The sequence below is a fragment of the Phyllosticta citriasiana genome (assembly GCF_038021145.1).
Source record: "Phyllosticta citriasiana strain CBS 120426 chromosome Unknown IWZ02scaffold_3, whole genome shotgun sequence".
In the NCBI taxonomy this organism is placed as follows: Eukaryota; Fungi; Ascomycota; class Dothideomycetes; order Botryosphaeriales; family Phyllostictaceae; genus Phyllosticta; species Phyllosticta citriasiana.
The window spans coordinates 2,396,939-2,409,992 of NW_027117280.1; the positions used below are offsets into that span (position 1 = coordinate 2,396,939).

General features: G+C 55.9%; 5 protein-coding genes across 5 annotated transcripts; 3 read left to right on the top strand and 2 right to left on the bottom strand.

Moving 5' to 3' along the window:
- Window positions 1–1,685: 1,685 nt before the first annotated feature.
- IWZ02DRAFT_373367 (major facilitator superfamily domain-containing protein) lies at window positions 1,686–3,218 on the bottom strand (the record flags this gene model as incomplete). Its single annotated transcript, XM_066764697.1, has 1 exon — window positions 1,686–3,218. The coding sequence occupies one exon, from the start codon at window positions 3,216–3,218 to the stop codon at window positions 1,686–1,688; it is 1,533 nt and encodes a 510-aa protein (XP_066625673.1).
- A 572-nt stretch (window positions 3,219–3,790) lies between these two features.
- On the top strand, window positions 3,791–4,811 carry IWZ02DRAFT_193773 (class I glutamine amidotransferase-like protein). Its single transcript, XM_066762470.1, has 3 exons — window positions 3,791–4,084; window positions 4,132–4,358; window positions 4,431–4,811. Exons 1-3 carry the CDS (start codon window positions 3,844–3,846, stop codon window positions 4,722–4,724), a joined length of 762 nt encoding a protein of 253 aa, XP_066625674.1. The 5' UTR covers window positions 3,791–3,843; the 3' UTR covers window positions 4,725–4,811.
- A 461-nt stretch (window positions 4,812–5,272) lies between these two features.
- Window positions 5,273–7,920, top strand: IWZ02DRAFT_445512 (putative nucleoside diphosphatase). The gene is made up of 4 exons (XM_066767168.1): window positions 5,273–5,373; window positions 5,425–5,459; window positions 5,505–5,631; window positions 5,676–7,920. Exons 1-4 carry the CDS (start codon window positions 5,364–5,366, stop codon window positions 7,583–7,585), a joined length of 2,082 nt encoding a protein of 693 aa, XP_066625675.1. The 5' UTR covers window positions 5,273–5,363; the 3' UTR covers window positions 7,586–7,920.
- Window positions 7,921–8,404: 484 nt separating this feature from the next.
- IWZ02DRAFT_445514 (DASH complex subunit Dad1-domain-containing protein) lies at window positions 8,405–10,227 on the top strand. The gene is made up of 3 exons (XM_066767169.1): window positions 8,405–8,695; window positions 9,150–9,212; window positions 10,009–10,227. The coding sequence occupies exons 1-3, from the start codon at window positions 8,594–8,596 to the stop codon at window positions 10,207–10,209; spliced, it is 366 nt and encodes a 121-aa protein (XP_066625676.1). The 5' UTR covers window positions 8,405–8,593; the 3' UTR covers window positions 10,210–10,227.
- Window positions 10,228–11,470: 1,243 nt separating this feature from the next.
- IWZ02DRAFT_193913 (P-loop containing nucleoside triphosphate hydrolase protein) lies at window positions 11,471–12,757 on the bottom strand. The gene is made up of 3 exons (XM_066762471.1): window positions 12,199–12,757; window positions 11,926–12,129; window positions 11,471–11,854 (listed from the first exon to the last, which is right to left on the bottom strand). Exons 1-3 carry the CDS (start codon window positions 12,493–12,495, stop codon window positions 11,501–11,503), a joined length of 855 nt encoding a protein of 284 aa, XP_066625677.1. The 5' UTR covers window positions 12,496–12,757; the 3' UTR covers window positions 11,471–11,500.
- Between the last annotated feature and the right edge of the window lie 297 nt (window positions 12,758–13,054).

Genomic DNA, 13,054 nt, shown 5'->3' on the forward strand with positions numbered 1-13,054 from the left:
CATTGCCTCACTCTTCCTCCCAATAAATGAACGCTCTTATACTCTTTTGCGCCTCGCTCATGCATTCATTCATTCACTCACTCGCCTCCCTTGCCCCTACCAACGTCTCCAATCTGCCTCGCCACCCCACCCTGCCGTGCGCCTCTTTACTCCTCATGTGCATGTGGTCCCTTAAAAAGCACAGCACAGCAGAGCCACCGCGTATATGATGGCGTCTCCGCGAAACGCGTGTGACGAAGTGCGGCGCGGCGCGGCGCGGTGCGGTGGCTGGATGCTGAATGGCACTGAGATTTGGGATGGGGGATGATGACGCGTCTGTCTGCACGTAGGGTGGAGGCGTTGTTGGGGAGGGAGCGAGGGAAAGAGGCGCAGCAGCTACCTAGCGCGAGGCGAGGCAGATTGAGAAGTGGGAGAGAGAGAGGCGAGGGGGGCGAAAAAGGGGAGGGGGTGGGCAGTGTAGCTAGTGTCAGTGTAATATCAAGCAGCGCGGCGTGTAGCGATGGAGAAAACGGGCAGGACGGTGGGGGACGATGAATGGCGCAGACGGGAGTCACACATCCAGCAACCGTACGTACCTACGCACAAGTTTCCAATTCACTTGATTAATACTGTCATCTAACCAACCAGCGAAGCTTTGACTTTACTTGATGGAAGGATTGATGTTAACTTTTTTTTCCTTTTTTTTTTTTCTACGTTTTTTTTCTTTTCTTTTTTCACTCTTCCCGCTTCCTCTCCCTCTCCCTCTCCCTCTCCCTCTCCCTCTCCCTCTCCCTCTCCCTCTCCCTCTCCCTCTCCCTCTCCCTCTCCCTCTCCCTCTCCCTCTCCATCTCCCTCTGCATCGCTTCCTCACCACCATGCCACCCATCTACCACTCTTCCCATATCCCCGCGTCAACACCATCACCATAACAACACACACACACACACTCTCTCTCTCTCTCTCTCTCTCTCTCTCTCTTTCTCTCTCTTTCTCTCTCCCTCTCTCCCCCTTTCTCCCTTGCTTCAGCACAACGAAACGCAATTTCACCACCCCACCGTAACCTTAGTACAGCATCGATATTTCTACTCCACGTAACAAAGAAGGGCGAGGACGCAGTGATAGAGGCGTTGCGTAGAGAGGACGGTAGGGCAGGGTAGGGTAGAGCAGAGTAGTGTATCTCTTTTCTACCACTTTTCGGCAAGCGGTTTTGTTTTGTTGTTTTGTTTATTTTTGCTTGATTTGATACGGGGTGAATTATCGAGGCGCATTTTTATTTCATGTGACTTCGGTTGCACGACACCTGGTGCAGGTTTGTCTGTCTGTCTGTCTGTCTGTCTCGTGAGTGAGTGAGTGAGTGAGTCTGGTGTGTTGGTCTTAGCTTTTGATTTTGATTTTGATTTTGATTTTGATTTAGATTTAGATTTCCGGCTGTGTTGATTCGGTTCGCCCGTGACGTCTGACGGATGGATGTACTTATGGGGAAAAGACCGTCTGTCTGTGAACGTAAGGGAAGAAGCAGTACCATCATTACCATATATGGGGTCATCACTACCACCACCACCACCAATTGCTGCCGACGCCTCACTCCTCCCGTTTTCATTGATTTGTTGTCTTTGCTTGCTCTACGTGCTTTGCCCCCGCCCTCTTTTCACCACCTTGCGGCCGGTGTCTAATCGACTATCCCGTATCTACGCCTACGCCTACGCCTACGTTCTCGTCCTCTTCTTCTTCTTCTTCGCCTCACCCAACCGCGGCAGCCGAATCGGCCAAACACACACATTCACGAGGAAGAAAAGCACGACGGCCGACGCAAAAGCCCAGCGCAAACTGCCCTCGTACGCCCTGATAACCTGCGCCCTGTGCGCATCATCGAGGTCAAAAATGGCGCGCACGCTGCGCTTCACTTGTCTGATGACGTCGTCCTTGTTCGGCTCCTGGACGCCCGCGTCGAGCAGGCGGCCCAAGACGTTCTGCACGAGCAGCGACGACACGGCGACGCCGAAGACGGAGCCCAGGCTGCGGAACAGCGAGAGGCTGGCCGTCATGACGGCCTGCTCGGCGTCGGGCGACGTGGCGACGACGGCGAGGCTGGTGGCGGGGAAGATGAGGCCCTGGCCGGCGCCCGTCGGCACGATGAAGGCGGTTGCCAGCGCCGTCGGGATGCCGTGCCACATGGCGGTTAGGGCGATGGCGCCGAGCAGCGCGATGAGCGAGCCGCACGTTATGAGGGGCTTCAGGCGGCGGGTGGCGGTGACGAGGAAGCCGGAGGACACGCCGGCGACCATGACGGCGACGCTGGGGGCCGCCATGCGCAGGCCGCTGGCCGAGGGCGAGTCGAGTTTGACGGCTTGGAAGTAGAGTGGCGCGTTGAAGATGACGGCGTTGCTGGCCATGTTGCTGAAGAAGTTGGAGAAGACGAGCGGGCCCCGCGGCGACGTAAAGAGCGTGGATAGCGGCAGGACGGGGAGCGGCGCGCGGCTCTCGACCCGCAGCAAGAGCGCGCCGCTGAGCAGCGACACGGCGAATGAGGCTGGGATGAAGGGGTGCGTCCATGGCAGCACGTTGCCGCCCAGGTTGAGCCCGAGGATCATGGCGGCCACGGTGCAGGCGAGCAGAAAAGAGCCGCTGAGATCAAAATTCTTGACATGCTGCCACCATCGCTTGTCTGAGGTCGCCGCTATGCATGGCCCCAGGTTGCTGGGCAGCCATACCACGGCGATGAGGAGCACTACGAGTTGCAGCGGAATCTGCACGCCAAACGTCCACCGCCAGCCAATGACGTCGCACATGAGCCCGCCAAACGCGGCGCCGCAGGCCTGGCCGAGCCCGAAGAACAGGTTGATGAGCGCCTGGTAGTGGCCGCGTATTTCAACGGGGACGAGGTCGTTGGTGAGGATGGACCCCATGGCAAAGACGCCGCCGGCACCCAATCCAGCAAAGGCGCGGGCCGCGATGAAGGCACCCATTGTTGGAGCGAGGGCGCAAGCAAGCGTCGTGCCTGCAAAGAGGACCATGATGGTGACAAAAACGGGCCGGCGCCCTGCGGTGTCTGATGCTCTCGCCATTAATGGCTGGAAAGATGTACTCGTGAGCAAAAACGCCGTGCTGAGCCATGATGCTGAATTGGACGAGTGAAAGTAGGAGGTAATGACAGGATGGCTCGAGGCCATGAGGGTCGAGTCGAAGCACGCGACCTGGCATGTTAGTACATTGCCTGTTCGGGAGCCCCAATTTGCCATGTATTCCTTGCTCTTCAACTTACAAAATACAGCAGACAAAGACCGACAAAAATGAACCGGAATTGGGTTACAGTTACACCTCCGCGGTACGGAGAGGCGTCTTGGGGCTCATCTTGCGCCTGAGCTCCAAGCAAGCTTTCGTCCTCTGTGGGCACGTTGCGCACGTTTGCAGTGGCATACCGCTTCAGGTGTTGGCGGTGTTGTTGGCTTTCAAGATCAGGCTCTGTGTCACCGCCGTTACTACTGCTCTGTAGCAGTGGAGTACGTTCCGACGAGCCGTTTTCGCGGTCCGGGTCGCCTTGTGTCATTTTTGTTGCGCCCTAAGAAATACAAGAGGGAATAACGAAGCGAAACCCAAACAGCGAACGCGTCCTTTTACATAGCGCGGCGCCTGACTTTTAGTTGCAGCAGAAGGTTGTCTCGGTAGGGCGTGGTATGGCCCAAAGTCCTGTAGCGGTGGGTGGATTGTAGATTTGTATCCGTGTGCCGACGGGAATCGTCATGGCGCCGCCGGCTTCGGACCAGTCGGAGCGACAACAGGTCGGCTTATCAGGGCGGAGGCACTTCCACGGTCTGACGTTAACCCCAGACCTTCCGCAGCCTTATTCTTTGCCTTTGCTACACCATGAAGCCTCCCTTCAGAATAGCAGTCTTGGAAGCCGACACGCCTCTGCCCGAGGTGGTTGAGCAGTATGGAAAATACGGCGACATCTTCGAGCGGCTTCTCCAAACGGCGGCCGATGCCATGGGCCAGCCAGACGTGATCTCTTCTCGGGATTTGCAAGTCTCCAAATGGGACGTGGTCGACAATGAGGACTCGTACCCCGACTTGAACGACGTCGATGCGGTGCTCATATCCGGATCAAGTGGGTTCATCCTGTCAGTTGCAGGTGACGTGCATTAACGGCGACAGAGCACAACTCGTTTGATGACAAGCCGTGGATCCTCAAGTTGGTCGACTTTACAAAGAGGGTGCTGGCCCAGGATCGCGTGCGACTGATTGGCATCTGTTTCGGCCACCAGATCATTGGGCGAGCCCTGGGGGTCAAGGTTGGACGGAGTGACAAGGGTTGGGAACTTGCAGTGCTGCCGTTCGCCCTGACGGACAAAGGCAAGGAGATTTTCCAAAAGGAGACGGTGGTGAGTACAGGGGGGGGGGGGGGGGTGGGTGGGAGACGGAGTCCTGGGGGGCGACGAGCTAACCAGATGCAGAACATTCACCAGATGCATCGCGACATTGTGTATGAATATCCAGTTGGCGTCGAGCCGCTTGGACAGTCGCCGCTGTGCAGCACGCAGGCCATGTATGCCAAGGGACGGCTCATTACGGTGCAGGGCCATCCGGAGTTCAACGACAGGATCATGAAGGTCATTCTGGACGCCCGCCACGAGCAGGGCATCTTTGACGACGCCCTGTACAGCGAGGCAATTCAACGGGCGGCCAATTCTCACGATGGAGTGATGATTGCGCAGGCGTTTTTGCGGTTCTTGCTGGAAGAAGATTAGGCGTAAATCAATAACGGTCATTCGATGCATCATGCATGCATGCATGTTGCCCGTGACGAGTTTCAGCTCAACGGCCAGCCAGCTTAGGTTTCCTTGCGAGGGCGAGTCAATTGGCGTCGCCATGTTTTTCGCAGGGCGGCGTTTCCAGAGCCATCGGTCGGCAACACGAGGCGATGGAGAAGGGTGGATACAGGCAGGGCGTCATTGTCGAAGCAGACTTGATATACAGTGGAGTAGTATTATTCTCCGTGGTGGGCCGTCGCCGTGCCGACTGCTTCACCCCCCGCATGACTCGCCGAGCCAAGATCAGCTTGCGCGTCATCCTTTGCGGCTGTTCTCTAATTCTGTCTCTCCCCACACTCTCGCCCTCGTCTCCTCCATCCTCTCCCCACGCTGAGAGCACACCATCTCTCTCTCTCTCCCTCTCTCTCCCCCCTCGTACCTTACTTTTAATCCATCCAGTCGCTCGCTCTGGCCCTTTCTTAATTCCTTTCCTTTCTCCCCGCGCCCTATCCTGTCTCTCCGCCCGCCCCCCCCCCCCCCCCCCCCCCTTTAATATCTTCCTTGAGCCTGGTGCCATGTTCCTTCGCTACCACTAGACCCGCCACCTCCTAATATTCGTCCGTCGCATGCTTCCAAATGGGCAAGTGTACGTCCAGCATTCCTCTTCTGCCCTAGGCCCTTGTTCACATTCTTGCAGGGAGATATGGCATCATACTCGATGCTGGATCGTCGGTGAGTATTCCGCTCCCCAATTGCGATCCTTCTCTTATTTCTCAGGGAACCCGCGTGTATACCTACCGATGGCTCAATCCTGCCAGAGCCCGCGCAGAAGCTAGTCCCGACGAACTGCATCAGCTTCCCAAGTTGAAGACGAAAAAGAAGTGGACCCACAAGATTCATCCAGGTATTATCGTCCCAACTTTGCGATAGGCCGTTCTGACGATGCAGGTATTTCAACGTTTGGCGAAACTCCCGAAGCTGTTGGACCAAACCACCTCCAAGAGCTCCTCGACCATGCGCTGGCCATTGTACCCCCGTCCGAAGTCGAGCACACGCCCATCTTTCTCCTCGCCACCGCGGGTATGCGTTTGTTGCCCGAAACTCAGCGCGCCGCCGTCCTCAACGAGATTTGCGCCTACGCTCGAGAACACACCAAATTTCAGTTGCCCGATTGCAAACTGCACATTCAGGTCATTTCTGGCGAAACAGAAGGATTGTACGGATGGGTAGCTGCCAATTATCTTCTCGGTGGTTTCGACTCGCCCAACGATCACAACCACGGTAAAGGCCACCACACATATGGATTTCTCGACATGGGCGGTGCGTCGGCGCAAATTGCCTTTGCACCAAATGCGACAGAAGCCGCCAAGCACGCCGACGATCTTAAACTTTTGCGCATGAGGACTCTGGATGGCAAGTCTTTGGAGTACAAGGTTTTTGTAACGACGTGGCTAGGTTTTGGCGTGAACCAGGCAAGAATACGCTATGTCGAGGCCCTTCTCGAAGCATCACCCGATACGCCGGAGCTCCCGGACCCATGCCTGCCAAAAGGCGTTGAAGTAACTATCGATGGCAAGCCATTCTCACAAGAATCAAAGGAGCCGCATCTGGTCGGCACGGGCCATTTTACCGAATGTCTGAGCAAGACGTTCCCACTTCTCGACAAGGATGCGCCATGCCCGAATCCTCCATGCCTTTTGCATGGCGTTCACGTTCCGGCAATCGACTTTGACGTAAACCACTTTGTTGGTGTTTCGGAATACTGGCACACGACACACGAAATATTCGAAATGGGACACAAGGACAAGGCCTACGACTTCAAGACGTATCAGCAAAGAGTGAACGATTTTTGCAGCAGGCCGTGGGATCAAATTGTCCACGGAATCAACCAAAAGCAATGGGGTAAAAAGGTGGACGAGACTACGGCCATGGAGGTGTGCTTCAAGGCGTCCTGGCTCATCAATGTCTTGCATGACGGTATTGGGATTCCGCGCACAGGACTCGAACAGACCAAGGCTGGCCACAATGGCACAAAGGAGGTCTTGGACAAGACAAAAGAAAAGGGGTTCCGGGACCCCTTTCAAGCCGTCAATAAGATTGAAGACACTGAAGTGAGCTGGACTCTCGGAAAAATGGTCATGTATGCTTCCAGCCAAATCGACTCTGGCAATAAATCGCTTGCCGTAGGCTTTGGCAGCAACAGGCCGGGAATTCCACCGGATTTTCAATATGCCGGCGGCAAATTCAGCAGCCTCCCTGGAGATCTTGAGGAAGACTTGGACTGGCACGACGCGTTATTTACCGACTCCTCGCGCCGCCTTCCCGGTTTCTTCATGTTTGTTTTGATAGTCCTGCTCGTGTCGTACTTTTTGTGCGGCCGGGACCGTCGACGAGCCATGTCTCGCAAATTCTTCTTCCGCAAACGCCGTCCTGGCGCAAAACCTGGAATCGGGCTTGGCCTTGGCGGCAAACTTTTCCACCGCGGCGTCTCTAGCCCTGCATACGAGCGTGTGCTGGAGTCTGGCGCAGTCGACGAATTTGAGCTCAACGACTCGGCGGAATTTGACAATCCCTACCACTCGGACTCGAGCAGCGACGTCTCGAACAAAGTGGGCCGTACCTCGGGCTGGGCCACTCCACGGAATAGCAATTTTGAGCTTGGCTCCAGCCATTTTGACAGCGTCGCTGCTCAAGCACACGGCGTTGGTGTCAACCCGCTGGGCCGGGGTGGACTCATGGCAAGATTGGATAGCAGAGACAGACTGGTCGGCCCGGTTCCTCGATCTAGGAGTCGAAATGCCAGTCCCACACGCGCGCGGAGTCCGATGATGTCGCCGCTCAAAGAGCAAGTTGACTGAGACGTATCAACTGTATAACCTGTTTTGCAAGGAGTTTTTCTGGTTTCTGGGTAAGACGGCGGAGGCACCTTTGATTGGATGCTTCATCGACGCATGATGAAGCTTTTGAATTACGACCTTTTGGATTCTTGGCCAGCCTCTTATCCGCAGGACTTGTTTGTAATGACTTGTTTACGCTTCATCGAGCCACGGTTTGGCTGCTTTCTCTCGGAGATGGCTGCCCTTGGCTACTCCTCTTCCTCGTCCTGATTGCGAGGCAAGCAAGCATGTGCGATTGTCGGCATCGATGGATTGAACATAGAGTATGAGTAGTAAATAGATTCTGCATGCATTCACTTGATTGGTCGTTGTGGTATGCATCTGGTGTCGAGATCCTTTTTCCTCGTCGGTGCAGTTGAATGACCTATCGATAACGAAGTCGACGCGTCTCCAAAAACCAAGCCCGACTTCAACCCAACTTGACTTGTCAACAACAACAACAACAACAACCTCACCAGCCATTCGACGCTTGAGCAACGAACGCTTTGTCCCGACCAATCCCTCGCCAATCCATCAAATCCGCTCTCCTGTCCTCCAACCAATCGCCGCACCCGTCAATCAGCCAACACAACCAAGCAAACACCTCCACCGAGCTTGTCCGTCATCCAAGACTCTCGCAACCAACGAACCAAGCAAACACCTCACACGCCAACCTCTGCGCCCACTTGCAAACCCACCTGTCTCATCACCGCGCCACCCGCCGAGCCGCCGTGCCACTACGACCGGCACTGCTGCCTGTGCTCCACCAGCCCCACGCCCACCAGCGCCCGCGCACGCGCATCCGCACGTCGACGGCGTCGAGCTGCGCGCCGAAGCCGCCGCAAGCGCTGAACCACTTGCTGTTGGGAAGAGACGACGATAGTTGCGCTTGGAGGACTTCGAGAGTGTCAAATTAGTTCAAGTGGACTGAATCCAAGTTTGACGGGACTCGATTGGATTGGACTGCAGTGGAGAAAGAGAGCAGGAAACATGGCTGAAGGAGCAGGCAAAGCAGGGGGAGGCAATGGAGGAATGGGCGGCAAATCGTACTTTGAGCAGCAGCGCGAGGCGCTGGTTGGGGAGATTGCTGTGGTAAGTGGTCGCGCAACCACTCCCCCATTTTCCTTTCTCCTTCCGTTTTCTTGCCGTCTTTCTTTTTGCTGCGTGGCTCGGAGCGTGCGAGGTCGAGCCGCCGCAAGAGTCTGCTGCCCGTCTTGTTGCGCGCCAGGAGCCGCGTCCCTGCTGTCCAGACGAGTGGTGCGAGGCGCGATGATGCCGTTTGCATGAGGGAGGTGCTGGCGTTTTGCAGGAGGGACGTGAGGAGCGTGGGTACGGGCATGGTGGCGATTGACTCGATTTTTTCTATCCTTTTCTTTCCTGCGATTTTGATTTCGGCGTCGACTCGTCCCGGCGGCGGGAACAGAGAGGTTGGTCTGGGCTGGTCTGGGCTGGGCTGACCGGATGGATGGCTGGACGGGCGGACCGGCTAGCTATCTCGCACGCACGCAGAAGGAAGCAAGAAAGCTAACAAACAAACGCAAAACAGAGCCTCGAGTCCGTCCTTCAAAACATCAACCGGTTAAACCGCAGTCTGGAAGGTGTTATAGCTGTAAGTCCTTCCTTCTATTTCTATTTTTCTTTCTACTCCACTTCAACCATCTCAATCCACATGGGCTCCACTGCTGCTCTTGATCCTTTCCCTTTTCCGCCATCGTTCTTTGCAACCGGTCAGCGCGTTGCTTTGGTCTGCTGTCTACGCCGACGGAGCGGTGTGTCTGATGCCGTGGTCTGCGTTGCTGGCTGGTCGAGCGCCTCTGTTAGCCTTTCTCCACTTCCATTAGGAGGTTACGACGCGTCTTCTACCTTGCTCGCAGCATGGACAGGAGAAAAGGCTTAGTGCTTTTCATCTCTGCGACGCTCAAACTGCGCCCACCGGCCGGCGAGCCAGCCAGCCATTTGCTCCAACAACATCATGGCTCACAGCGCGCCTCCCTCCCTCAATCTCCCCCCTTCGCATCCATCCCGTTCATTTTTCGTTTTGTCGTCCGGCAGCACACTGCGCTACACTGTGGCTGTGTTCCGCCATCCCCACCACAGTCGCCTTGCTCGAGCACAGACAATGGAGTCAGATGCGCAGATCAGCCGTGGCGCAGCGCAAGTGGCAACTCAACAACACCACCCGCCACTCCAACTCGACCTGACCATCTCGGCGTCGCCGACACTGTCCTTGTTGCCCTGCGTGGCGCAGCTCTCACAAATGTCGTCGCGTCAACCCATCATTTCACCTCGCTCTCGTCATCTATTTCTCCCCACAGCCCCACTTCACCCTGCTGCTCTTCTCTACTGCCCCGTTTCTTTCTTTCTCTGTGCAGTCTGTCGCTGATAGAACGCTCAATGTGTGATAGGTTGGCAACGAGTTCGGCTCCGTCGAGGCGCTGTGGTCGCAGTTTGAAAATGTCATGGGCGCGCAAAACCAGGGGCAAGGTCAGGGACAGAGTCAGAATCAAGCGCATGGGCAAAGTCAAGGACAGGGACAGGGGCAGAAGCGGGACGGGAATAGTGAGGAAGAGAGAGGGGGGGAGGGAGAGGGTGAAGGGGAAGGGTAGGGGTAGGGTAGGGTAGGGTGAGAGTGAGGTTGGTGGGAGAGGGGATGGTGGGAGGGGTGGAGGAAGGTAGCACAGCACAGCGCGGCCAAATGCAGAGGCCAGAAGAAAAAGAACCAGAAGCAGACGTTAGATACCCAGATTGGAACACAGATATTCACCACACTAACTAATCAGTGACATCCGTCCGTCCGTCCGTCCGTCCATTTATTTCTCTGCTTCCCCAATCTACCTATCCACGCAGCAGCAGCGATCTGGAGTCACCCTCGCTCACTCCCCCCCCCCCCCTTCTACTCTAACCTCTACTCGACTCTTCGCAAAATACTTACTCACTGTGTAGCTCACACATTCCTTGTAATACTGCAAACTACCCACTCGCGATTATGCTGATTGTTTCAATTCCGGTGCTGTGGGCGCGTGCGTGGTGGGTGGTATGACTGAAGATGATATGATGAAGAGAGAGAGAGAGAGAGAGAGAGAGAGAGAGAGAGAGAGAGAGAGAGAGAGAGAAGAGTAAGAGGAAAGAAAAGACCAGAGTGAAAAAGTAAAAAGAAATCCATTCATCCATCCATCCATTCCAAATCAAGTCAAGTCGTCCATCCGTCCGTCCATCCATCCGTCCATTCATCCGTCCGTTTGTTCAAAAAAGGCCACATACCCAGGTACAAGTAGCCGCCCAGTCAGTTCGTTCGTCTGTCTGCGTTCGCCTGCTCGCTACCCTCCCCTCCCCCCGTCCCTCAGTCTCTCTGTGTGTCAGACGTGCGTCTGGTCCCTCTGACTCCCACTGCCTAGGTACCAGCTATGTTTGTGTGTAGCCAGACAGACAGATCAACGATCAACCGCGCTGTGTAGGGTTGTTGCGGTTAATTAAGTAAGTGATCAAGTGCTAGCTAGCTTGCTTGCTTGCATGCATGCATGCATGAATTCATGTGGCCCTGACTTTACAGTGACACCTCTCTCTTCGCTCCCTCCATCCATCCCTCCACCCTCCATCCAACCAATCATGCACACAGCCAGGCTCGGTCCAGCCAAAGTCGAAGCACTCTGGTCGTCGTCGTCGTCGTCGTCTCGTCGTCGTTACGTCGTCCCAGCTAATCCAATCCAGCCCAACCAATCGCAATCGCAATCCCATACCATTCCATCCATCCATCCCAAGACTAAGAGAAATCATTACGGTGGACCGTCATCGTGTCGCGTCGATTTGAAGACAGCCACCCACCCAACGGCCATCTAACAGCACACAAGGCGCCGCACAAGCCTGCGGCAGCGCGCGCGCGCGCGAGGTCTGATCATCTTAGAGAATCTTGCAGCGACTCTTACGCGGCTTGCGGCCGCCAAAGGGGGGCATATTGCCACCAGTACCACCAGCACCACCGCCATCCCCTCCCGAGGGTTTCCACTCGTCGCCGACAGCCATGGTGACGGCGGCGTCGAAGATATCGTCGACGCCGTCCATCTCCTTGCTGCTGCACTCCATGTAGGCGGCGCCCATTTTGGTCGCCACGGCGCGGCCCTGCTCGGGCGTCACGGGCGTCAGGCCTTGCGTTTTGAGCAGCTCGATGCACGTCTTGCGGTGCCGCAGGTCCGATTTGAGGCCGAGCAGGATGATGGGCGTTGTCGGGCAGAAGTGGAGGACTTCGGGGTACCACTGGCGTGCGTGTCAGTTGGTGGTGGGGTTGGAGATGGTGGGGGAGAGGGAAAGAAAGGGTTGCCGATTACCTTGTCCATGACGTTTTCGAGCGAGTTGGGGCAGTCGATGGCGAAGCAGACGAAGAGCAGGTCCGTCTCGGGATACGACAGCGGCCGTAGGCGGTCATACTCCTCCTGGCCGGCCGTGTCCCACAGCGCCAGCTCGACCATCTTGCCCGTCGGCGGGTGCGGCGTGTGGGTAATGTAGTTTTCAAAGACGGTCGGCACGTATTTCTGCAGTTTTCGATTTCCATTATCAGCGCACTGTCCCGCCACTCATTCATCGCGCGCGCGCTGACTGACCTCGGGAAAGTAGCCCTGGCTGTAGCTGATCAACAGGCACGTCTTGCCGCAACCACCGTCGCCGACGACGACCAGCTTCTTGGACCAGGCGGGCGGCTCGGTGATCATGGTGTTGACGGACTCGGGGGCCGTGGCCGTGGTGCGGTACGAGACGGTGGAGCTGACGGTGCCGTTGCTCTGTCTCTTGCTCGGGGAGCGGCCGGGCCTGCGCGACATGGAAGATGGAGGGTGAGGAGGCAGCTTCTCCGAATTCTTGCGGCGCAAATAGTCGTAGTTTTGGACTGCAGACACTGCCATGGTGGTGGCGCGTGGTTGTTGTTGATGATGTCGCGATGCTTGAAGTCGTGTGGTTGGTGAATTGATTGATTGATCGATTGATTTGCAGTATGAATATTCACAATGAAGAATTGTCAACGGCGGTCGGGTCGGTCAGGACGAGGCCACGCCAAGTTTCGAGACGACAGCGTGGGCGTCGAGGGGGAGACGACGAGATATGTGTTGGCTGGTGTCTGCCGTGGTCTTGTTTATGGGCACAGGCATCGTCACAGCAACTGGCCCTGGGCCCTAATGCGGCGCTCGGACCAAGGTGCGGGAGCGGGAGAATCACGGATAAGTGGGTATGTCCGTGTACGTAATCAGTCATGTGATAAGGGGAAGATATTATCTTATTCTCCATAACTATCTACTTAAATAACTACTTTGTATAACTAGAATTAGGTGATTATAAACATGTTTAACAGTTTACTACCAATATCACTACTACTGCGCCTCATAAGACATTGAAGACATCATATTAAGCACGTACAGTAGAGTCGTCTTGGCGCGATTAGGAGACGGGGCGCTTGGGCCACCCTGA

What these genes read in the sequence shown, in the direction of transcription:
- IWZ02DRAFT_445514 (XM_066767169.1), top strand. Translation starts at nt 8,594, where the DNA reads ATGGCTGAAGGAGCAGGCAAAGCAGGGGGAGGCAATGGAGGAATGGGC. An exon ending in TGGTTGGGGAGATTGCTGTG is followed by an intron (nt 8,696 to 9,149) that starts GTAAGTGGTCGC and finishes AACGCAAAACAG; the next exon opens with AGCCTCGAGTCCGTCCTTCA. An exon ending in GTCTGGAAGGTGTTATAGCT is followed by an intron (nt 9,213 to 10,008) that starts GTAAGTCCTTCC and finishes AATGTGTGATAG; the next exon opens with GTTGGCAACGAGTTCGGCTC.
- IWZ02DRAFT_193773 (XM_066762470.1), top strand. Translation starts at nt 3,844, where the DNA reads ATGAAGCCTCCCTTCAGAATAGCAGTCTTGGAAGCCGACACGCCTCTG. An exon ending in GGTGCTCATATCCGGATCAA is followed by an intron (nt 4,085 to 4,131) that starts GTGGGTTCATCC and finishes TAACGGCGACAG; the next exon opens with AGCACAACTCGTTTGATGAC. An exon ending in TTTTCCAAAAGGAGACGGTG is followed by an intron (nt 4,359 to 4,430) that starts GTGAGTACAGGG and finishes AACCAGATGCAG; the next exon opens with AACATTCACCAGATGCATCG.
- IWZ02DRAFT_445512 (XM_066767168.1), top strand. An exon ending in TACTCGATGCTGGATCGTCG is followed by an intron (nt 5,460 to 5,504) that starts GTGAGTATTCCG and finishes CTTATTTCTCAG; the next exon opens with GGAACCCGCGTGTATACCTA. An exon ending in GACCCACAAGATTCATCCAG is followed by an intron (nt 5,632 to 5,675) that starts GTATTATCGTCC and finishes CTGACGATGCAG; the next exon opens with GTATTTCAACGTTTGGCGAA.
- IWZ02DRAFT_193913 (XM_066762471.1), bottom strand. Translation starts at nt 12,495, where the DNA reads ATGGCAGTGTCTGCAGTCCAAAACTACGACTATTTGCGCCGCAAGAAT. An exon ending in GCCAGGGCTACTTTCCCGAG is followed by an intron (nt 12,130 to 12,198) that starts GTCAGTCAGCGC and finishes CGAAAACTGCAG; the next exon opens with AAATACGTGCCGACCGTCTT. An exon ending in TCGAAAACGTCATGGACAAG is followed by an intron (nt 11,855 to 11,925) that starts GTAATCGGCAAC and finishes CACGCACGCCAG; the next exon opens with TGGTACCCCGAAGTCCTCCA.